Source organism: Mycteria americana, chromosome 23 (assembly GCF_035582795.1).
Source record: "Mycteria americana isolate JAX WOST 10 ecotype Jacksonville Zoo and Gardens chromosome 23, USCA_MyAme_1.0, whole genome shotgun sequence".
Lineage (NCBI taxonomy): Eukaryota > Metazoa > Chordata > Aves > Ciconiiformes > Ciconiidae > Mycteria > Mycteria americana.
The window spans coordinates 4,640,705-4,659,468 of NC_134387.1; the positions used below are offsets into that span (position 1 = coordinate 4,640,705).

The 18,764-nt window shown below is 40.2% G+C and overlaps 1 protein-coding gene across 7 annotated transcripts in view; it reads right to left on the reverse strand.

Moving 5' to 3' along the window:
- The window catches only part of DOCK5 (dedicator of cytokinesis 5), a 90,226-nt gene that overhangs the window by 23,316 nt on the left and 48,146 nt on the right, over positions 1 to 18,764 (reverse strand). For all 7 annotated transcript variants that reach the window (XR_012778702.1, XR_012778701.1, XR_012778700.1 and 4 more), the window contains exons 22-40: positions 18,351 to 18,485; positions 17,499 to 17,610; positions 16,270 to 16,340; positions 15,173 to 15,279; positions 14,588 to 14,724; positions 13,809 to 13,904; positions 12,796 to 12,894; positions 9,940 to 10,034; positions 8,785 to 8,863; positions 8,140 to 8,240; positions 6,999 to 7,057; positions 6,342 to 6,496; positions 4,611 to 4,696; positions 3,903 to 4,059; positions 3,312 to 3,352; positions 3,109 to 3,199; positions 2,093 to 2,212; positions 1,210 to 1,299; positions 313 to 417 (exon numbers count right to left, since the gene is read on the reverse strand). Coding sequence is in view for 2 of the 7 variants with exons in the window: in XM_075523659.1 (XP_075379774.1) it covers positions 313 to 417; positions 1,210 to 1,299; positions 2,093 to 2,212; positions 3,109 to 3,199; positions 3,312 to 3,352; positions 3,903 to 4,059; positions 4,611 to 4,696; positions 6,342 to 6,496; positions 6,999 to 7,057; positions 8,140 to 8,240; positions 8,785 to 8,863; positions 9,940 to 10,034; positions 12,796 to 12,894; positions 13,809 to 13,904; positions 14,588 to 14,724; positions 15,173 to 15,279; positions 16,270 to 16,340; positions 17,499 to 17,610; positions 18,351 to 18,485 (1,936 nt within the window). In the remaining 5 variants the exon portion in view is untranslated. The remainder of the gene's footprint in view (positions 1 to 312; positions 418 to 1,209; positions 1,300 to 2,092; positions 2,213 to 3,108; positions 3,200 to 3,311; positions 3,353 to 3,902; positions 4,060 to 4,610; positions 4,697 to 6,341; positions 6,497 to 6,998; positions 7,058 to 8,139; positions 8,241 to 8,784; positions 8,864 to 9,939; positions 10,035 to 12,795; positions 12,895 to 13,808; positions 13,905 to 14,587; positions 14,725 to 15,172; positions 15,280 to 16,269; positions 16,341 to 17,498; positions 17,611 to 18,350; positions 18,486 to 18,764) is intronic.

Sequence of the window (18,764 nt, forward strand, 5' to 3'; positions counted from 1 at the left end):
AGGAAGCGTACAGGGCACAAATACAAAAGGTAGATTCTGTTTAAGTCCGTGTAAGAACATACCTCTAACATACATCTAACAAACCCTATTGCAACACACTAACCTTATTAAAGCTGTCAACACAAAAAATCTGGTCTCTTACTTGTCTCTTTTTATATGCTGAAATGTTTTGAAATACTTCAGGGATTTAGATCTCTCAGAGTCATTGAAAGGAAAAGGAATTTGGCATTTGATTTTTCTTGGAAGCTCTGCAAGAGTTGTGACTTTTAGGGTACCCACCACTCCAGAACTTGAGTGCTGAAAACTTCTTACCCGGAGGAAAGAGGGGAAACCCTGACCATAGTATCCAACAGCAAAGTACTCTGGTTGAGGTCTCATTGCCTTCATAATATTCTCATAAAAAGTAGCTCGTTTTTTCTGAAAAAGAAAAAGTCACCAGCATTTTCACTTTGGAGTATTCAAGGACACTGCCAGACTGTAGCTCACATTCCCAGAGACAATTCCTTACCTATTAGTTCTCCCCTACAGAATACTTTTTACAATTTTTTTTTTGATACAGTATCTCATACTTATCCATTTACTTGGTTAAATATTTGGTTTGTCTGGGCCAGAATCAACTTCATTTCCTGGTCTGCAGACATGAGAACAATGCCATGTTTTTTAGGATTCCAGGACGATACCTGAAATCCTTAACTATTGCGACACAAATTAAAAATCAGTATGTGCTGAAACTGAGCAGACACAAATGGTGACAAATGTCAGAGAACTGGCAGAAATAAAACTGGGCAGATGATTCTCATATGAAAGAACATAAAGACCATCTGGTTACATCTTTAACCACTAAAAACTGTAATTCAGAACCAAGATGATTCTACAGTTCTGTGTTCACACACAGTACTTTTATCACAGAAATAACAAGGTGATGAGATTTACGGAGCCTGAAAATACACCATGCAAATGTTCCCTCATTTGATTAACACTAAGAATGCTAAACAGCTGCACACAATATTGTCATGCTAATTACAATGTCCAAACCACACACTTAAAAAAAAAATTATGAAAACATTCTTCTAATATTAAGCTTTACAAAACCATGGGAGTTATGTTGGTTTGTTCGTCTTTAACAAATGTATTTTGGGCTTATCCTGCTCAACAATATTAATTTAAGCAGTCAGCAGCCTGCTGAAAATGGACAAAAAAAAATCTTACCAGGAGATTACCAAGTCCCTCATAATCAAAGACCTTGTTTTCATACATGTCAGCCAACTCTTTGCTTAGTTGAATGGCTTTTTCCCACATCTCCATGGAGGGTGAAGGGAGACAGGTGAGGGAAGAAGAGCACAAGCAAAATAAAAGACTCAGTTAAAAGCATTCATTACCACAGATAGGTAAACAAAAAATCCAGCTGATTTTAATTCGGGCAGTACTTTAATGCACTGCCAACTTTCCCTTAGACTCCATGCTGTACATTTTCTGCAATAATTATTATAGTCACACAGCTCTTTTGATTTGAGGATCTGAAAGTGATTTACAGAGCAAGGTTTCTATTGTTACTCCTGATAGGGGAAACTGAGGCACAAAGAGGCAGAAGGACATGTCTAAACAGCAAACAAGAGAAGCCCAGGTGGTCTCCTCCTACACTAATACTTCATCCCCTGCATCAGGCTTGCTTGGGTTTGGACAATTTAGCCCTGGTAGAACCATATATCCAAAGTGCAACTAACACAAGTTCAGCATCAGCCAGACAAGCCATACTTACTGCAATGCAGGAACCTGACAAAAGCCATTACCCAGAGAAAGAAAGGAAAACACTTATAGTTTTCTCATCTACCCAGTATCTTGAACAGGGTTAGTTTTTCAGATGCTCTTTGACTAACAAGGAAATAGAAGGATTCAAATATCACCAGGATAAACAGATACCCTGCTCATGCCAGTACCGTGGTCTCCATTAAAAAGCCAGGCCTAAGCATCAAAGGCCTGTTATGGCATCACGTCTGCTTTTAACAGAAGTTGTTTTAACAACTTCTGCCAGCTACATTCACCTAGCCAAGTATTTACCAGTGAACTGCAGGAACACTGCAGAGACACTCACTTTGCCCCTGTCAAAGAAGCAGATAATTTCTTGGTAGAGTTTTTCCTTGAGTTCCTGTTGTGAGTAGACGTAGTAGCTGTCCCTCTGCAGGAGATGAGGGACACATGGCTTCTCGGACCACTAGTACAGAGGAAAAAAAGGCAAAGTTGAAAGGACTGCAATATTTTCAGATTAACAAATCCTTACAGCGGATAGACTCACCTTCTGCGGGGATGCATTCAAGACAAATCCACCAATGCAAAGGGAAAGTGATATAAGCTGAGCTGGCTGACTAATGTAAACTAGGAATGCACACACAAACACTGCATCTCAGCAGCATGGTTAGAATAACAAGTAGCCAGTACGCAGTAACTTCTTAAACCACTCCAGCCAGCTGCTCAGAAAAACATCTGATGATGCTCTCTCACTACACACGTAAGCAGCCAGAAAGCGTCAGTTACATGCAAATTTTTTTCTACGTTAAAAGTTAATTTCAAATCAGGTTAAGAATTCATCTGAACTTGTACAATTTTTTTAGTCATATTTAAAATTCACTTTAAAAATGTTAATACAAGTTTAATTATATCTGCAAAACTGGTGTGATTTTTGGCTTAAGGTCTTACGCTGAGACACTAAGTGAATGCATAAGCTTTATTGATCTGTGGAAGAAATGAAGAGGCTGACTTAAATCCAAATTAAGATGGCTTAGGCTAATGCATTTTACACTGTTCACACAGAAGTGGAAAAAAACTGTACTATGACCCCGAACATGGACATTTTCTCCCAGCTCACTATTGCGCTGTTTCACCAAGAGTATGTAAAAGTAGATGCTAACAACATTTTTGCTTTCATCCATTTAGCTGCTGTGCAATTTGCGCAATTGCGAAGCTCCTTAATGACCACCCGAACCTAGGTGATGCAAAGTCACATTAAAAAAAAGAAAAAAAAAAAAAAGAGTTAATTGTTCATCCTGAGCTGTTTGCACTTTAAAACCCATACCTTGACAGTGGAAACTAAAATTGGCTTTAGTGTAATACCTGGAGCAGCTCTGCATGGAGGAGGAGAGTGTATGCTGCCTCTGTGAAGTTCTCACAGTCTGTGTGCAGGTCCCGGAGTTTATATAAATACCTAAATAAACGAAAACCAATTGTTACTTGATGTGAAGGACTCCTGTATCAGTGTACAGAACAGCAAGAGAAGCAAAGGCTTCTATTCAGGTTTATAGAGGGAAACAGCCTACCTGATATAAATGTCCTCTCGTTTCTTCTCCTTATAAAAATTCTGCCAAGAATAGAAAAAAAAAGTCAAACTTTTACAATGTAAAGTGCCATGGATTTGCATAATCACCTCTAGACAAGTAACTTAAGTAGCAGTTTTAGATATTTCAAAGATCTTTGCTGTCATTTTGCCTACTTAGGTGTATATATGCCTGCAACCACTCCTTTAACATAAGGTGGAGCTCCTATTACCTCTAGAAAAGGGGCAAGTCAAAGAGAGAAAGTGACTTGTCCAAAGTGACACAGGCTCTTTGCAGTGGAACAGGGACTTAAGCCCACATTTCCCAAACTATCAGCTAGCCATCTTTCCTGCCTGTATTTCAGGGCTTCAGATTACCATGTAGATAGACAAGGACCAGCCATGGGACTTGATTTTGGACTGCACATCTTTCTACGTTTTATAGTTGTCAATGGCTGGTAGCCTGAGTTAGGCCCATCATTAACCAGAAACGGCATAAAGAATTACTTAAAATCCTACAAAAAATATCCTTCAGAATCCACAAAAGCCAGGTCAGTAAAGAAGCACCCGTATCCAAATCCAGCCTTCCCCATACCAGCACATTGACAGTGCAGCTCATGCGGTTCTCCTTGCTTTCATCATGCATGATTGTCCTGTAGTCCAGCAGGTTCTCTAGCAGGCTGCTGACCAGCAAAGCAAACACTTCTCCAGAAGCAGACAGATACTTATGCTTCCGACAGTGCTCCAGGAGGCTGCAGATATACCCAGAGAGATGGAAGGGAATACTCAGTCACAGTTCTGAGCAGTGGTAAGTAGAACTTCCGTGTAAATTACCCAGACAGCCACTCAGCTAACAGAGTCAAATATGTTTCCTTAGCAGAAACTCTCACAGTGCAGAACAGCACACCACAACCACAGACCTGAGATACCCAAGTCAGGCAGGTCAAAGCCTGCCTTGTCGATCAAAAACCTGGGTTCTACTCTTGGTGCTAAAAGGTGGCTCCGATTTTGCTTTAACTCTGAGCCTGCTGTTCTCAAGCTTTTCCACTTACAACCTCCTTGACAGTTTGGCAACTGCCTCTAGGCTTTCATCTCCAAGTTTAGGGTTGTTGTGCAAGTTGCTGCTCCAGAATAAAAGCATCGTTTTAAGGCAATCAGTCTCAGAATACCCATAGAGCATTAAGATCACTGTCAATTGCACTGTCTCCCTATTCACTGGAGTAATGAAGTAGGGTTTCTTTGCATTCGAAAAATAGCCAACTGAGCTGTAAAAAAGAGCCTCCAGGTTCTTTACAAAACTTACAGTTTCTCCAGCAAAATCTTGTACTGTTCATCCCCTCGGCCACCCTCCACTTCCTGGTCCAGCTTGGTTATCAACTCATTTTCAAACTGAAAAGGCAAAAACCCACAATCAAATAGACAGCAGCTCTCAAGAGTGTGGTCTGAACATTAGTAATGCTTGTGGCTGGTGTTTCTGAACTGCCCCACCATCAGACACTGGTTTTACAAGCCAAGCTAGAGGATGCTTTCATTGTTGGAGCAGAATAAAAATGGTAAGAAGCCAAGATGACAAGATTGGAGCAAGGAAATAGAAGCCCTCCCTCTCTCATCCTACAGTCACTGGAAAGTCATGCTCTGGGGTAATGCTTCCCCTTCTCCTCCATCCATTAGCAGTTCAGTTTTGCTAGGATGGAGAAGCATCTTAGCAGCCAGCTTACAGATGATAATGGTCATACACTCACCCTGAAGAAACTGAACTCCTACCATCAGTTAAGGGCAAGTCACAACTCTCTATGTTATGGCCATCATAAACACGTGTGACTACTAATTAAAGCATCTTCTCATGCTGCAAGAACCAAGTCCTGTGTGATTATCTGTCTAGCCATGAAGATGCCATGCCCCGTTATGTGCAAGCCGGTCAAGTACATAGTCTCTGTTATAACCATAGCTAGCACATAAATACCACTGGAATGGAAAATCCATGCCCCACACATCCTGTTTCCTTCTACTGATTCCAAAAACCCCTGAGACCCTGGGGCCAACACCACCAAAGACTGATGACCCCAAGGGAAGAAAGATCCCATATGGACACTGAAGCTGGGGTCTGCTGGTGTGAGGATGGTGCTTAGGGAGATGCACGTCACATTTGACAACAGTCTGAAATGCCAAGGTGGCTGCCTTTTGGATGGATGGCTCCTACCTGTCTCCAGGGAGAAGACTGTCTACAGCATAACTACAGTGTCCCCTGCCTGCCAGTTGAGATGTTAATGTCCGATATCCCCAGAGGAAAGCTGGAAGAATAAGTCTTTAGAAACTGCAGTGCAAACTTAACCTCAGGACAAAAGCAAAGATCCTCTTTTTCCTTCCTTACTTTGCGGTGCTTTCTCAGTAGCAATCAAAGGTAACTTCTGGAGAAATTAGCACAGGGTTGGACTCAGGGATCTGCGTCCTGTTCCCTGCTCTGTCCTTTTACCTGTGTAGCCCCAAGCGAATCATGTCTGTCCTTTGTATCACTGTTCTTCTTTCCATAATGGTGGCATCATTATTCATAAATGTGTTGTCAAATTTGAAGTTAATGAGGGATTAGTCAGTGTGTAAGCAACTACATAGCCCTAACACTTGACTGTCCAGCCATTTTCTTTATAGTAACTTATATTTACAGCCAAAGATCTGTCTTGGGGGAATTTATATTGTTATTATAAATGTACAGAGACATGATTTTTTAAGAGTACTCTCTTAGGATGCCCAAATTGTTTCACAATTTAGATGTGGTTATTCACACATCTGCAAATGCAGAAAGGTATGAAAACAGAGGAATTCATTAATTATCAAAGTCAGGCAAAGGTACAGTCAGGGACAGAACTGAGGAGTTCTGACTCCTACAAACCACTTAACAGTAACTTCCCAAAGTGTCTGGCACAATGCTTGCTTTGTGGGGTTTTTGTTTGTTTTGGTTTTGTTTAAATGTTCTCTTCTCCTTCTTGTCCAATGCATACTGCGGAACATCTGTACTGAAGATACCAGGCTCCCTTACCATATGGAAGTTTCTGTTCCCACTGAAGGTAAACTCGCACTGCATCATATCAAAGAAGATGGGAATGGTAGCTTTCCGTAGCTCAGGCTCTGGGACCAGGGTTACCTCCAGGATTGGGCCTACCATTGCTGGAATGAATTTTATTTTGTGGGGACCTGCAAGAAAATCAAAGTCAGATACATCCTAATGGCAGGATTTGGATATCCAAATGTTTAAGCACATTATTCATATAAAATAAAGACCATAAAACACAGCCATTCTGCTTAGAATGCATATTTTATGTGGATAATGGCTACCTGAGGTAGAATTAACGTGTTACAGCTCCAAAATTCAGGAATAGTCCAAGAAATTAATTGAACTGAATTGCATGCAATGTTGCAAATCACAAAGGCTCTCTGAAAAATTCTATTCTTGTCCTTCATATAGTAGAACATCCTTTAATAAGGAATCTAAGAAAATACCTCAGCAGCTGATGTGAGACAAGATCAGCTTTTGCAAGCTATTCACAGAAAAGGGAAAAGAGATTTTGTGCTCTGAAACAGCTCAACCTTAATGGTATTTCCCCACACTAAACATGAGCAGCTTTTATAGAGAAATAAAGGATCTGAAACCCAGCTTGAGAGCATGAATAAAGATAATTCTTTGGCTGGAACTCACCCAGGTTATACCACATATCCCTTATTTTGAAGCCAATTTCTTTCCTCATGTCCCCATACCTAGAAAAAAGTATTAGAAAGAAAAACATGAAAAAGTCCTACGCATTGAAATTACCTTTGCAAAGTTGCTGAAGAAATTTAATGGCAAAACCACAGAAATCTATTACCCTCTCCTTAAAAAACCACCACCACACAAAAACCTGAATATGCTGGGCATTTATACCAAGGGGTCTCACAGACCAGCTTCCGCACCAAGAGTCTACGAAGAAGTTCCTCAATATTACATACCACCTTTTGTTAGATGTTCATCTCATCTTTTTTCTTCCTTGCCCTGCCCAGCACTAATGCTCAATGCACAGAGAAAGAGAATGGCTGTGTGTCATTATGGCAGAAGACTGCAGACTCCCTGAGAGCAGAATAAAGCTGCAGTCCTGCTGCTTCATGCAATTCTACCCAGAATTTTGTTGTATTTGGTGTTTTCCTAAAGCTTTAACTGCTGACATTGAGAGAATGCAAAAATATTTAATTACCAGGCTTCTTAAAGTCCCCATTATTGCAGAAAAAAAGATGGCAAACGTTAACTATGTAAGCCCTGACAAAATTCTATGTCAACATCTACAAATATATTTACGCACTTGACTCCAGCTAAATGCAGAAGTAAAAGCTATTCAGTGCCTTTATGAATTTGGCCAAGTTACTAAAAATTACTACTTTTGGGTTGATGAATGCCTCTGAACTGCTCTCGCTTTAAAAACAGAAAAAGCAAAGAGAGGAGACTAAAAAGTTGCAGGGCTTTTAGGATTCTTGCTTACCTACCTTACATAATGGTTGAGGAATTACATAAGATATTGCTTTGGGAACTATGGCAAGCCTTCTGTTACAGACCTTACAGTGGAAAGAACCTTTTGGCAAGGTTGAGCTCAAAACAGCTCAGGATCTGTCTGACCAGACTTAGACATCCACAGTGTAAAGCCCTGACATCTGTCGTAGTCACCCCTCCTCCCTTCGTCATCATTCATTAATCAAGCACCTCCACGGCATGCTTCATCTCATTCTAAGATTATATGGGGTATGTCTGGAACAGTACAAATGCAGCTTCTTGAAAGCAAAAAGGCCTGGCAACTTTTTAAATGTAAACTCACTTCTTGATAATTTTGTTGCGTTTGGCTTGTGAGAAGGTCTCCAGCTGGAGGGATTCATGAGTGAGAAAGGCCACTGCCAAATGGAAATAGTTATTCCAGAGCTGTGGAAGAGAAACAAGTCTAAAGGAGAAGACAAAGGAAAAGCAACAACCAGCATAACAGAGCTACACAGCCCCAAATGCTGTGGTCTCCCAGGTAAGTGTTAATGAGGAAGCGTACCAACAGCGAGCTGGTAGATCAGTCTGTGTTCTCAGCCATAGCAGGCAAGCCAGAAGCATACAGCAACTTAAAATTTCTCACTCTCTTTAGCTTGTACTTTCCAGCTAAAGGAAGTGACAGTGGGTACACCCATACAGTATTTTGTTCTTAACTAGTCAAGCACAAATCAGCTATAGTCAGCACGCTGCTCAACTTGACCTTGTAAAGCCTGCAGCAGTTGTATTTGCTTGCAACTTATTGCTGCACTAACCACAGTTCCGTAATTTGGAACTGCTTTGCATTCTGCTGCTTTTCTATAAAAGACTATGGGCATTTTCCTCAGGCATGCTCCATATCAACAAATCTGTTAACAGTGGGATTTGTTTGTTCTTCCTGCCTTTCAGGACTGAAGTCCATAAGAAAATCCAGAAACAATGGACCTGTTACCTGGAGTTCAAAATTTGTTTGATCCAGAAAGAAACGGTTGAGTACAGAGGTAAATTGGTTCACTGCCCGGAGGAAAACCCTGGAAGAGATAAAAACATCAAATAAAAGGAGGCTCTTGAAAAAATAACATTGCAGTTCTGGGTTTACAACCCCTACGTGTAAGCTCAGGAGACAAGAACAGATGCTCCCAGACAAGACAGGTATTCCTCTATAATGCTATTTCACTTCTTTCCTAGCAGAAGGACATTCAGGGAAAGTTATTCCTCTGTTTCTGAACAAAAGAAACCTTGACTGGAGGTAGATAAAAGCCAAAATACTTTTTGGGTCATCCAATCTCTTTGACAGTGCGGTGTCATTCCAGATGGTAGCTTCTCTTAAGTTTAGCCTATCCTTACCACTGAAGCATTCAAGTAACTTGCCCCTTTCACATCCTTCTCCGCACTGCACCCCTACGACACAGTGGAGCTACGCTGCCTCCGTTTTGAAGATGACTTGCATGACTGTGCCATGCAAACAGGAGTTACATGCTTGTTGTTTCTTCATTCCGTCCCCAGTTCTGTTGATATCGCCTGCGGCAACATTAAACTCACAGGTGTATAGGCCCTGCTGTGTCGTGGATAGCAGGTTTTGGCCATGCTTTGCTACCTAGCACAGTAGACGGATAGCAAGCCAAAGCCATTCAAATTGTACAGACTTAGCAGGAGAGACTTGACTCACACAAGGCCAAACAAAGTCCACAGCAGAGGACAGAATTCAACCTGGGTAGTTTTAGTTTACAGGCTAGCACGCTAAACCCTAGACCACACTTATGTCTAACTCTAGCTTTATGTTTGACATGTGATTCCCCCAGAATTGAAACCAAAAAGGCTTCTCTGATTTATGTTGCACTCTCCAGCAGATAAGTGACTGGATGAAAGACTGCACGGTTTTGACTGTGTGCCTTTGGGCAGGAGAAGAAGGATTTCCAGTTCCATCAACAGAAATGTGCCGGCACTACAATTTACTGAAATCTAATTTAAATCACCCTGAAACTAAAAGAAAATAAGCCTATGTAACTCCAGTGATTTGCAGGCCTGCTTGTGAGAGTCACCCTCCTTTCAGAACCAGAAAGGCTCCAAAGCAGCAGCGAGACTTAAACTAGCAGCAACTATATACCTGCTCTGCATCATATTCATGACCATCCAGTCAGCTGCATAGACATTTTTTCCAATCAGATCCTTAAACATAATGAATGTTTCCATCAGAAAGTCCTGTTGGAGAAAAACAAACCACAGTCCATCAAGTTGAATATGGTAGTCTCTTATCCACATGAAAATATAAGGAAATGCAAATGTTTGCAATTACATTGATTAATGACTGCATTTATTAGCAATCAATACACTGTACCTCCTACAAAGAATCTCTTATCGTGTGGGTATATTCCAATAACTAAATTATTTCTGACATCTCATCCATTCAATTACAGAAGGAGAAATAATTCCACAGAACATGTTGATCTGTTTAATTAAACCTGTCGTTACTGTTTTGAATTAAGCTGTGTTGTAGGGAGTTCTGGTGCACAAGCTGGATTAAAAAGCAAAACCAATATTCAAGGACTTGTTTCCAAATGTCTGAATGATGACAGTGTAACAGCCCTACGCAGTATCTTCTATAAAGATGGAAATTATAATGTATTTTCACTTCCCCAATTAGTTAAGCCTCTTCTGGTCCAGTTTAAGAAGGACAGTTCAACACAGGTAGCGAACATGCCGCCAGACACACGGTTTAGAACATTAGTGTAGAAAAGACACTTTTTGCAGAAACACTGAACTGCTCCAAACAAAACACACCTTAAGACCTGGGCAAGGCAAGGTTGAATTGTAGAATAAGAAAAAAGGAAAAGGAAAAAGAGGCAAGATGAGCAAAACAAGGTAATATCAAGAATATTGATCTCTATATTGTGGTCTCTACAGATATAAATGCTACCTATGAGTATTTAAATGGATTCTAATCTCTACAAAGACAGAACATCAGCATTCAAAAATGAGAGGGGGACAAAAAAGGTCACATGAGAAATCACCACCTTGCAAAGATCACCAGCAAAAAGAAAAAATTCTGTTGAGCTGAACAGTTTGCTCTAAAGAATTGGCAAGCGACATCGATGTAGAGAGAGAAATGGGCATTTGGTGCTGCCTCAGTAAAAATCCTTTAGGCATTATTAAATCAGAGCTTGATGGAAAGGTTTGGGCTTGACATGGGGCACCTTGAAGATACGAATTAACTTATAACAGTGTTCAGCCAACCAAGAAATGATGCAATGCCAGGGCTGAAAATACCAAAGCAAGTAAGAACCAAGAACAAACCTCAAAAATAAAAACAATTATTGCAGTAAAACAAAATGCAATGTTCTATTGGTATTAACAACTACTACGCCACCACAAACGTGGGCTTGCTTCTGTAGATTTAAGGATTTGTAAAAATTAGATTATAAATTGTTATTTTTGATCAGTATCTGTTTAAATGATATGCAGGTAGTTTTAATGATTACATAATTCACTCTCTTGATATGCCTTCATGTAGAAGCTTTATGTTATCACACAGAAATACAAAAGAAATACTCTCCTATTTGAGTCAGAAGATGCAGAACTATATGGTAAAACAAGAGATCTTCAACTTGCAAGCTGAGCTTCAATCTGAAGTTTACATTTCAGGAAAGCTTTTAAGCACCTGTTTAACCTTACCTTGAACTTAAGTTACGATAGTCTCCTACTAGCTCAACTGCTCTTCAGGAAAAAGAAAAAATTCTGAATTGAGGCCCACTCAACATGAAATTTATTTCAATTCTGCCTTGAATCCACCTGTTTCCAAAATCTATCAGATTTGTCTTCCTAGCCCCCTTCTTCCTCAGACACAGTATTTCTACATAACCCTGCTGAAAACCTTTTCACTCATTTACTTGATGAACACTAGCAGAATTCCTGAATCTACGTGATTTTGTTTTTTCTTCCTTCACAAAGAATTATTTGGGTAATATGAAAAGCAATTCTAAAACTAGATGATGAGTGCTCTCTATAGACAATGCAGCTGAGTGGCCTTTTAGATGTAGAAGTGACAGAAATGCCTGTGTCCTGTAGGTGGCTATGTTGCTCAACAGATTGCAAGCAATTCCAACTGCACAGGAAAAGAGAGATCACCTTGCCATCCAAAATTAATTACAAACACCTTCTTGTGGTTTTTGATCTAGCTTTTACAGGAAGAATACAACTCCAGGCTCTTTCCCAGCCAGTATTTAAGTAAGCAAGCACTTCTAAACTGCAAAACAAGGAGTGTGGGGACAAAAAAGCCAGAACAGTTACTGTGTCATGCTTCAGAGACTTGCATAAATACTGGTTTTGGTTCCAACTTGTTCTGGGCAGCCTGGGGAAAAATCTGGAGAGAGCTGTTAATTCTAAAGGCCTCCAAAAAACAAACAAACAAACAAAACCCCAAACCCAAAAAACACCCCTAATGTTTCACCTTGTTTCATATTGAAAGTCTTTGGGGACATGAATTGTACAAAGTTTTTAACATGGAGGCAACTATTTGCATTGCTGCCCACTAAAGCAAGACTAGAGCATTTAATTAAACTTTAGAGGAGGAGAAGTAATTAGAAAAAAGTAGATAGAGAACAGGATCACAAAGAGATACAGTGAGAGCAAGAGAGGGGAAAATGCTTTTTCCTTTTCATCTTCATTCACTCTTCTGGTTCCTGACTTTTTACTTGCACAGACTTAAACAGTCATTAAACGTGTTTTTACTCAATGCTACCAATGCTATTCTCAGGCTCTACTGAGTCAGCAACATCCACTGTGTATACCCAGCAGGGGTGATGTGAATATATCCCCAGAGGCTGTGGCACTAGGTGCCCATAAGTCATTGCTGATGAATGCAGTATAATCGCTCCAAACTGAATACAGTAACTTGAAATGACCTTTCAGAAGCAGAGTGTAATTCTTTATGGACTGAGCTAATCCCCCAGCCAGGCTGACTTACAATAATGTCCTGCCTGGTTTTGAAAGTATTGATGTAATGGTTGTAATGGAAATCATCCATCTGCCTCAGGATGGCTGTCATGCAGGCCACAAAAATACCCTAGAATAGGAAAAACAAAACATTTGATTATTTTCCTGTATAAGCACTGTAAGTTTGAAGTGTGGCATTTCAGAGTTCTGCCTAATCAAACAGCACTAATCACAATCCTGCTCATCTGTGTCCTGACATCAGTCTGCGTGCCTGTTTAGTCCTCTACCCCAAACCAGGCAAGACTTCCTAAATTTCAAGTATGAAGTCTGGGTATAGCTTTCTTTCTCCCCAGGGATCACGGTTTGCAAGAAAAACACATCCTCAAAACAATGGAATATATATATGTATATGAACAACTTCATTGTATCTTAAGGGTCTTTTCCAACCCAAATGATTCTATGATTTTCAAATTTACTATGGCCAACTGTAAGTCTCACGGCTGACATACTGGTAATAGCATTAACTTGACCTTAGAGTTATCAAAAATAAGATATTGCTATATATGCCCAGCTCTTGATTTTTCCATCTTTCTGTACATGAAGTACAGGGTAAATTAAAACATACCAACTTGCTTACACCTTCTAAGATGCCACACAGTAGTCAGAAATGCCCCTTAGAGATGCCTCATCCTTCAGCATTAAATCCTATTCAGCCAAGGTGACAAAAGAGCATTTTTTCAGCAAAGACTCCTTGTGTATTAGAAACTGCACTGAAACCAAATTCTCTGTGCACAAGGGCCCAAAGGAACTTGAAATCACAGCCAACTGTGACTCAGTTCAAACTGCTGCTGAAATAGGACAATTTGTATCCTAATACCTGGTCTCAGAAAACCACCAAAAGCCATGTTTTAGTGGCACAGAAGCCCTGCAGGAAACGAAAAGATGATTTCATAAACCACTGCTACACACTGAAATCTCCCAGGAGAATAAATTCCACTATAACAAATGGTAAAGTAATAACTGAAGCAAGTAAAAGGCTCTCACAATGTGTGGAGACTGTCTGCTCATTCCAATCACCGTGCGGTTTATTCTCCTCAGCAGGCGCTCCATGATCAGCTGGATGTGGACAGCAGTGGGCCCCTGGGGATATTCAATAAGGAAAATCTGAGACAATTCTTAATGCATACTGCTCTATAGAGTGCTCCTTGTGTGGGAGAACTGCCCTGACAGTGGTTAATTGTTATTAGAGGATGCAAAAAAGGAGATTTAAAACACATGAGCAATCTATTCAAATACTGCAGGTATACACTTGGTGGAGAGCTAGCATAATTGATCTATACCAGCTTCATTAGTTCATCCTAGCATAGCTAAACCAAACAGCTCTTCAAACTAGTCTTTTCACAGCAAGTTAGAATCAATTTCCATGATTAATGTGGCGAGTAACTGTATTCTGCTGACTGAATAATGATTGTTGTCCCTATTTCGTAGCAGAGAAAACAAGAAACCAAATACTTTTATGACTTGCTTCAAATAATTCAAGAAGCCACCAAAGTAGCTGGGAACAACATTTTGGTCCCTAGAAAGGAAAGTAATTGCTTTTTGTACTGTAGTTATAACCACTAATTCAACCTTTCATGGCTCCTTTTTAGACACAGCTGCTTTACATGCAAAGAGATTCAAAGAACTATACAGCAATGCAACACAATTTCTGTAAACATCAGAACTTCAGAATTCTTCAAAGCATCAGCTGAGAACATTTCTTTGCCATAACTTCTCAAAAGAAGAATTAACCTTAATTTGCACCCTTGACAGTTCATGCTCACCACATCTTTCCGATCCAGGACTTCAAGAACGCTGCTAAGTAGCTGTGAGCAGGCCTCGTGGTCAGGCTTGTTTGAATTGTCATCCAACTGGCCGCTTAGCTGATCTATTAGTAGTGGCAGAAGAGCATCTCTGCATTCTAAAAAATGAAACAGAGCACCATATCTTCTTGGTCTCAGGAAGTTCTTCAGCATTCAGTACACATGGGTACCACTTAGTAGCCTTCTGCTCATAACTACCTTGGACACCAAAACATGCTTAAATCTACTTGAGCTACCACTAACAGACTCGAGAGAGTTATAAATAACCTGTAATTATACGTATTGCATCAAATAGCACACTCTCACCTTCTACCTCTTTCTAAATCAACACACTGGACCAGGATCCTACAGTATTAGGCATTGCATAAAGACTGAACAGCAAAAAAAGTTTCAGTTGTTCCACGGCAAGGAATATTTCTAAAGATGGATTTAACGGTAGACTACCACTGATGACTGACATAAAGGACATGTGAACTTGAAAGACATTTTTGTTTTTAAGGGTGCATGGCCCCATGCAGAATCCAGAGACTTCCATTTGCTACTTACCGGACTGTTTAAACAGATCACTCTCGACTATCTTGGTCATGCAGTTTAGCTTCTGTCGAACTAACTGGTTGTCGGGAATACTTTGGATAAACTTGCTGAAGAGGACACTAGTGTGCAAACCACAAAGCAAGCAGATGGTCAGCATTTTCACCCAACGTGATTCCATCCTACACTGACACTGTCCCGCACCTGGGCAAGTCAAGCAGTTTTGTCACCGTGTGGACACGTTACCTGCAAGTGGTCTCCAGGCAAATTACTATGGAGCACCAACTTATTTGCAAGAAACTCAGCACAGGACTTTTAGTAAAACTGAACAGTATTCAGAAACTGTAGGCTTAAACCTCTTAAAATGAAACTTGCACCCCAAGACACACTAGATATATCACAAAAGCTTATAAATAGACAATACTATCTGCCCTCCAGTGCTAGCGTAAGATAATCATACTTACTTTCATACAAAATGAAAGCAGAATTTTGCAAAGCTTCAGCAGACCACTGCTGAAACTTGAAACACTGCTATATAGGCAAGAGCGTATCCTTCCAGATGCCCCTTTCATCAAGAATGATGACTCATTTCAATCTGAGATTCCATTAAATTAAATTCCATGTACATTTGCTGTCTGTCTACTGTTTACGAGCAAATTATTTGTGTCAGAACAAGGAGGCATGGTTGGGAGGTTCTGGGCAAAGCTATGAACACCAAAGAACAGAAATCCACACAGCATTGTGAATTTCCTGAATAAATACAACTTTTGTTTTCCTGACCAAGGCTATGCCTTTGTCACACATTTCAGTTTACCTCTAAAGCAATCATTCAGAATTGGTGGAAACTTGCACAACATCTCAACATATCGCTCCCCAGTCCTCAAATTTTGGTTTTCAGTAAAATCCCAAAGTGCCTAAGAAAGAGCAGTTGAGATGCATACGTTCCTTTGAACTAAAATGACTTCCTTTAAAGCCCTGCAAGTGCTTCCTCAAATTCATGCACAGTACAAGCATCATCACGTCATAATCAGTGGCTGTTTTTAGGAAAGTTTCCAAAATTCTTCCCAACAGATGAGCTGGGTTTAGAGGACGAATGAACTTAATATAGTTACCTGAGCTCAACAGGGTCAAATACTAGTTTGACATCATTTATGATGCTTGGCAAATACTTTAAAGCTGCACCCTGCAAGAAAAAAAACAAGTACATGAAACACACATGGAAACTGAGTTAGACTAGCTAGTTCATTCTAAAAGGGTGTAAAGTCTCAACAACAATGCCCCTAGCTCACATGGCAAATCTAGTTTTTGTCAAGAGCAAATATGCAGACACCTGTAGAGAACTGGCTTAAGATCAAATTTATGCATCCAAAGAGCCCCCAGCAACCACACATCTGCAGTGCAGAGCGGAAAAGGTGAAGGAGGAAGGATTCATAGCCAAGTTCTTTAGTTTTTGCAAACATCCTGCAGTTCCAGGGATTAAGCTCCTTATAGCCTGACATGAAAAGCGCTAGTCAGTTAAACCTACTCAGTGTTCTGCATACTTTAGCATGTCCGCGTACACACTAATAAGTTATCTAGGTAGTAGTATGGCTTTCATAAACGCAGCATCCAGACAACTAGGTGCAACAGCAACCAAAGGTCTCTCTGTGATGTTTTATGGCTGCTGCCAGCAGGTACTCTGATGGCATGAGAAGTAAAGTTGGGCTTTAAATCACCCAAGTGTTAATTAAAAGTTTAGAATCAATCTTCCCTTCAAACAGAGAAAAGTAAGTTACCTAGAAGAACTGAAATAACGAATGCAATCTAAAGGCCTCATTGCCTTAGCAATTTAGCAGCCTCATTGCATGGCTGCTCTGCTCCTCCCCAGAGCACAAACAGAAGGTTCATAATCCAGCTGACACCAGCAAAACAAGCAAGTATAAAATCTAAGATACATTTAGAAACCATGTGTTTCTTCATTACTTTCATTCCCAGCATTACATAGATTTGTGCAGTAGTTTAACATTTCTATCTCCATCACTGTCAAGCTTGGTGTTCCTGGTTGAAGTGTCTTCCAGACTGCAGTAGATTACATCTTCATTGGTTGTCAGCTTTCAGCCTAGCAGGCGCTGAATGGTTTTCAGCAAAGCCACACCTCTCATCTTTATTTAATAAACTCTGGGCTTTAAATATTCCTTTCCTGCCACACACAGTTCATTAAAACAGACATTCAGAGGTGGTGTGACTCATTTCAATGGGTTTAACATGCCTCAAAGCTTGTCCCTTTTTCTGCCTCCTCCTCCTCAAACTGTATCACTTGATCTAATAAAAGATATTACCTCTCCCTGCAAATTATGCATACCTTAATCTTGACAGCCTCCTCTAAAGGCCGGTCCATGAGGACATTGAAGGAGAGGAACAGCTTGCGTATTGCATCATTAAATTCATCCCCATCTTCACTTTTCCCATAAAACCTACAAAGAACAGAAAGAGCTAGTTATACACATAAATCTAGGCTAACAGTGTCATAGTAGCTGAAATATGGATTTTATCCTGTGGAACAACATCTTAAAGCAATCTCCTTCTACAAAGACATGAATGTAAAAATGGCATCGGGGATTCTGCAGTAATTTCCTGCTGAAATCTGTCATAAGGGAAAAGCTGCACTTTTTAAACTGCCATTGCATCAAACTCTGCTTGGGTTCCAAGAATCACGTAGCTCATTCTGTATTAAACAAAAAAGCCAGAATGCCCATGAGGAAAGGATCCCAAACATTCACTGTAAATCTTTGAAAACATGTTTTGAGCCTACAGTAAAACCACTGTCATTGACTGTATCCTAACTAGACAATGTGTCGCCCTCACCTCACCTAACAAGTAACCGTGTGTGCATTCGTTTCTTAAAGTTTCTTAAAATAAGGAAGTCGCTCCATGTTTTAATTTTTTTAATAAATAACAGGTTCCTTTTCAGCACTACCATATGCTGCTTATGGCATGCTACAGGTGACTAAAAGGATTCTCCTCTTCAAATTAGGTATTGCAATTTTTACTTAACTTATTTTCTCCAGCTGTAGACAAAGGGCACAAAAATACTCTTCTTAATAATTCAAGGATAGAGGATATGCTGAAGAATATCCCCTCCAGTGGTGTTGACTGGAAGTAACTCCATGACTTCCAAAAGGAGACATAAGGATGGCAATGACCTTGGTCTCACCTCAGGTACAATATTCGTGACTGAACAATGAATCGGAATAGGTACTTCAAGGCTTTCAGAGCAGCAAATAGCAATTCTGTCTTGCTGGAGTCGTCAGCGTTTCCCACGTAACAGTTCAGTACTTTGGTGAGTTTCCTTTGAAGATAAAACAAAAAGGAGAATAAATACAGACACAGTTAAATTTCTATGTAAGTCCAGCTTCCTTATTCCAGAGAGGAACTACAGTCTAATAAATAGATAACAGACTCTTCACAGCCTCTCTCCTTCTGAAATCTTTGGCTTCATGGGATGCCAGATTTTCATAACCAGTTCATGAATTCTCAGAAGAGTCTACAAATCCATCTACAAATTCTAGCTTCTTGATCTGCTTTTCCTTTTCCGTAAGCGGAAGCATTCAGGAAGCTGGAAAACCCA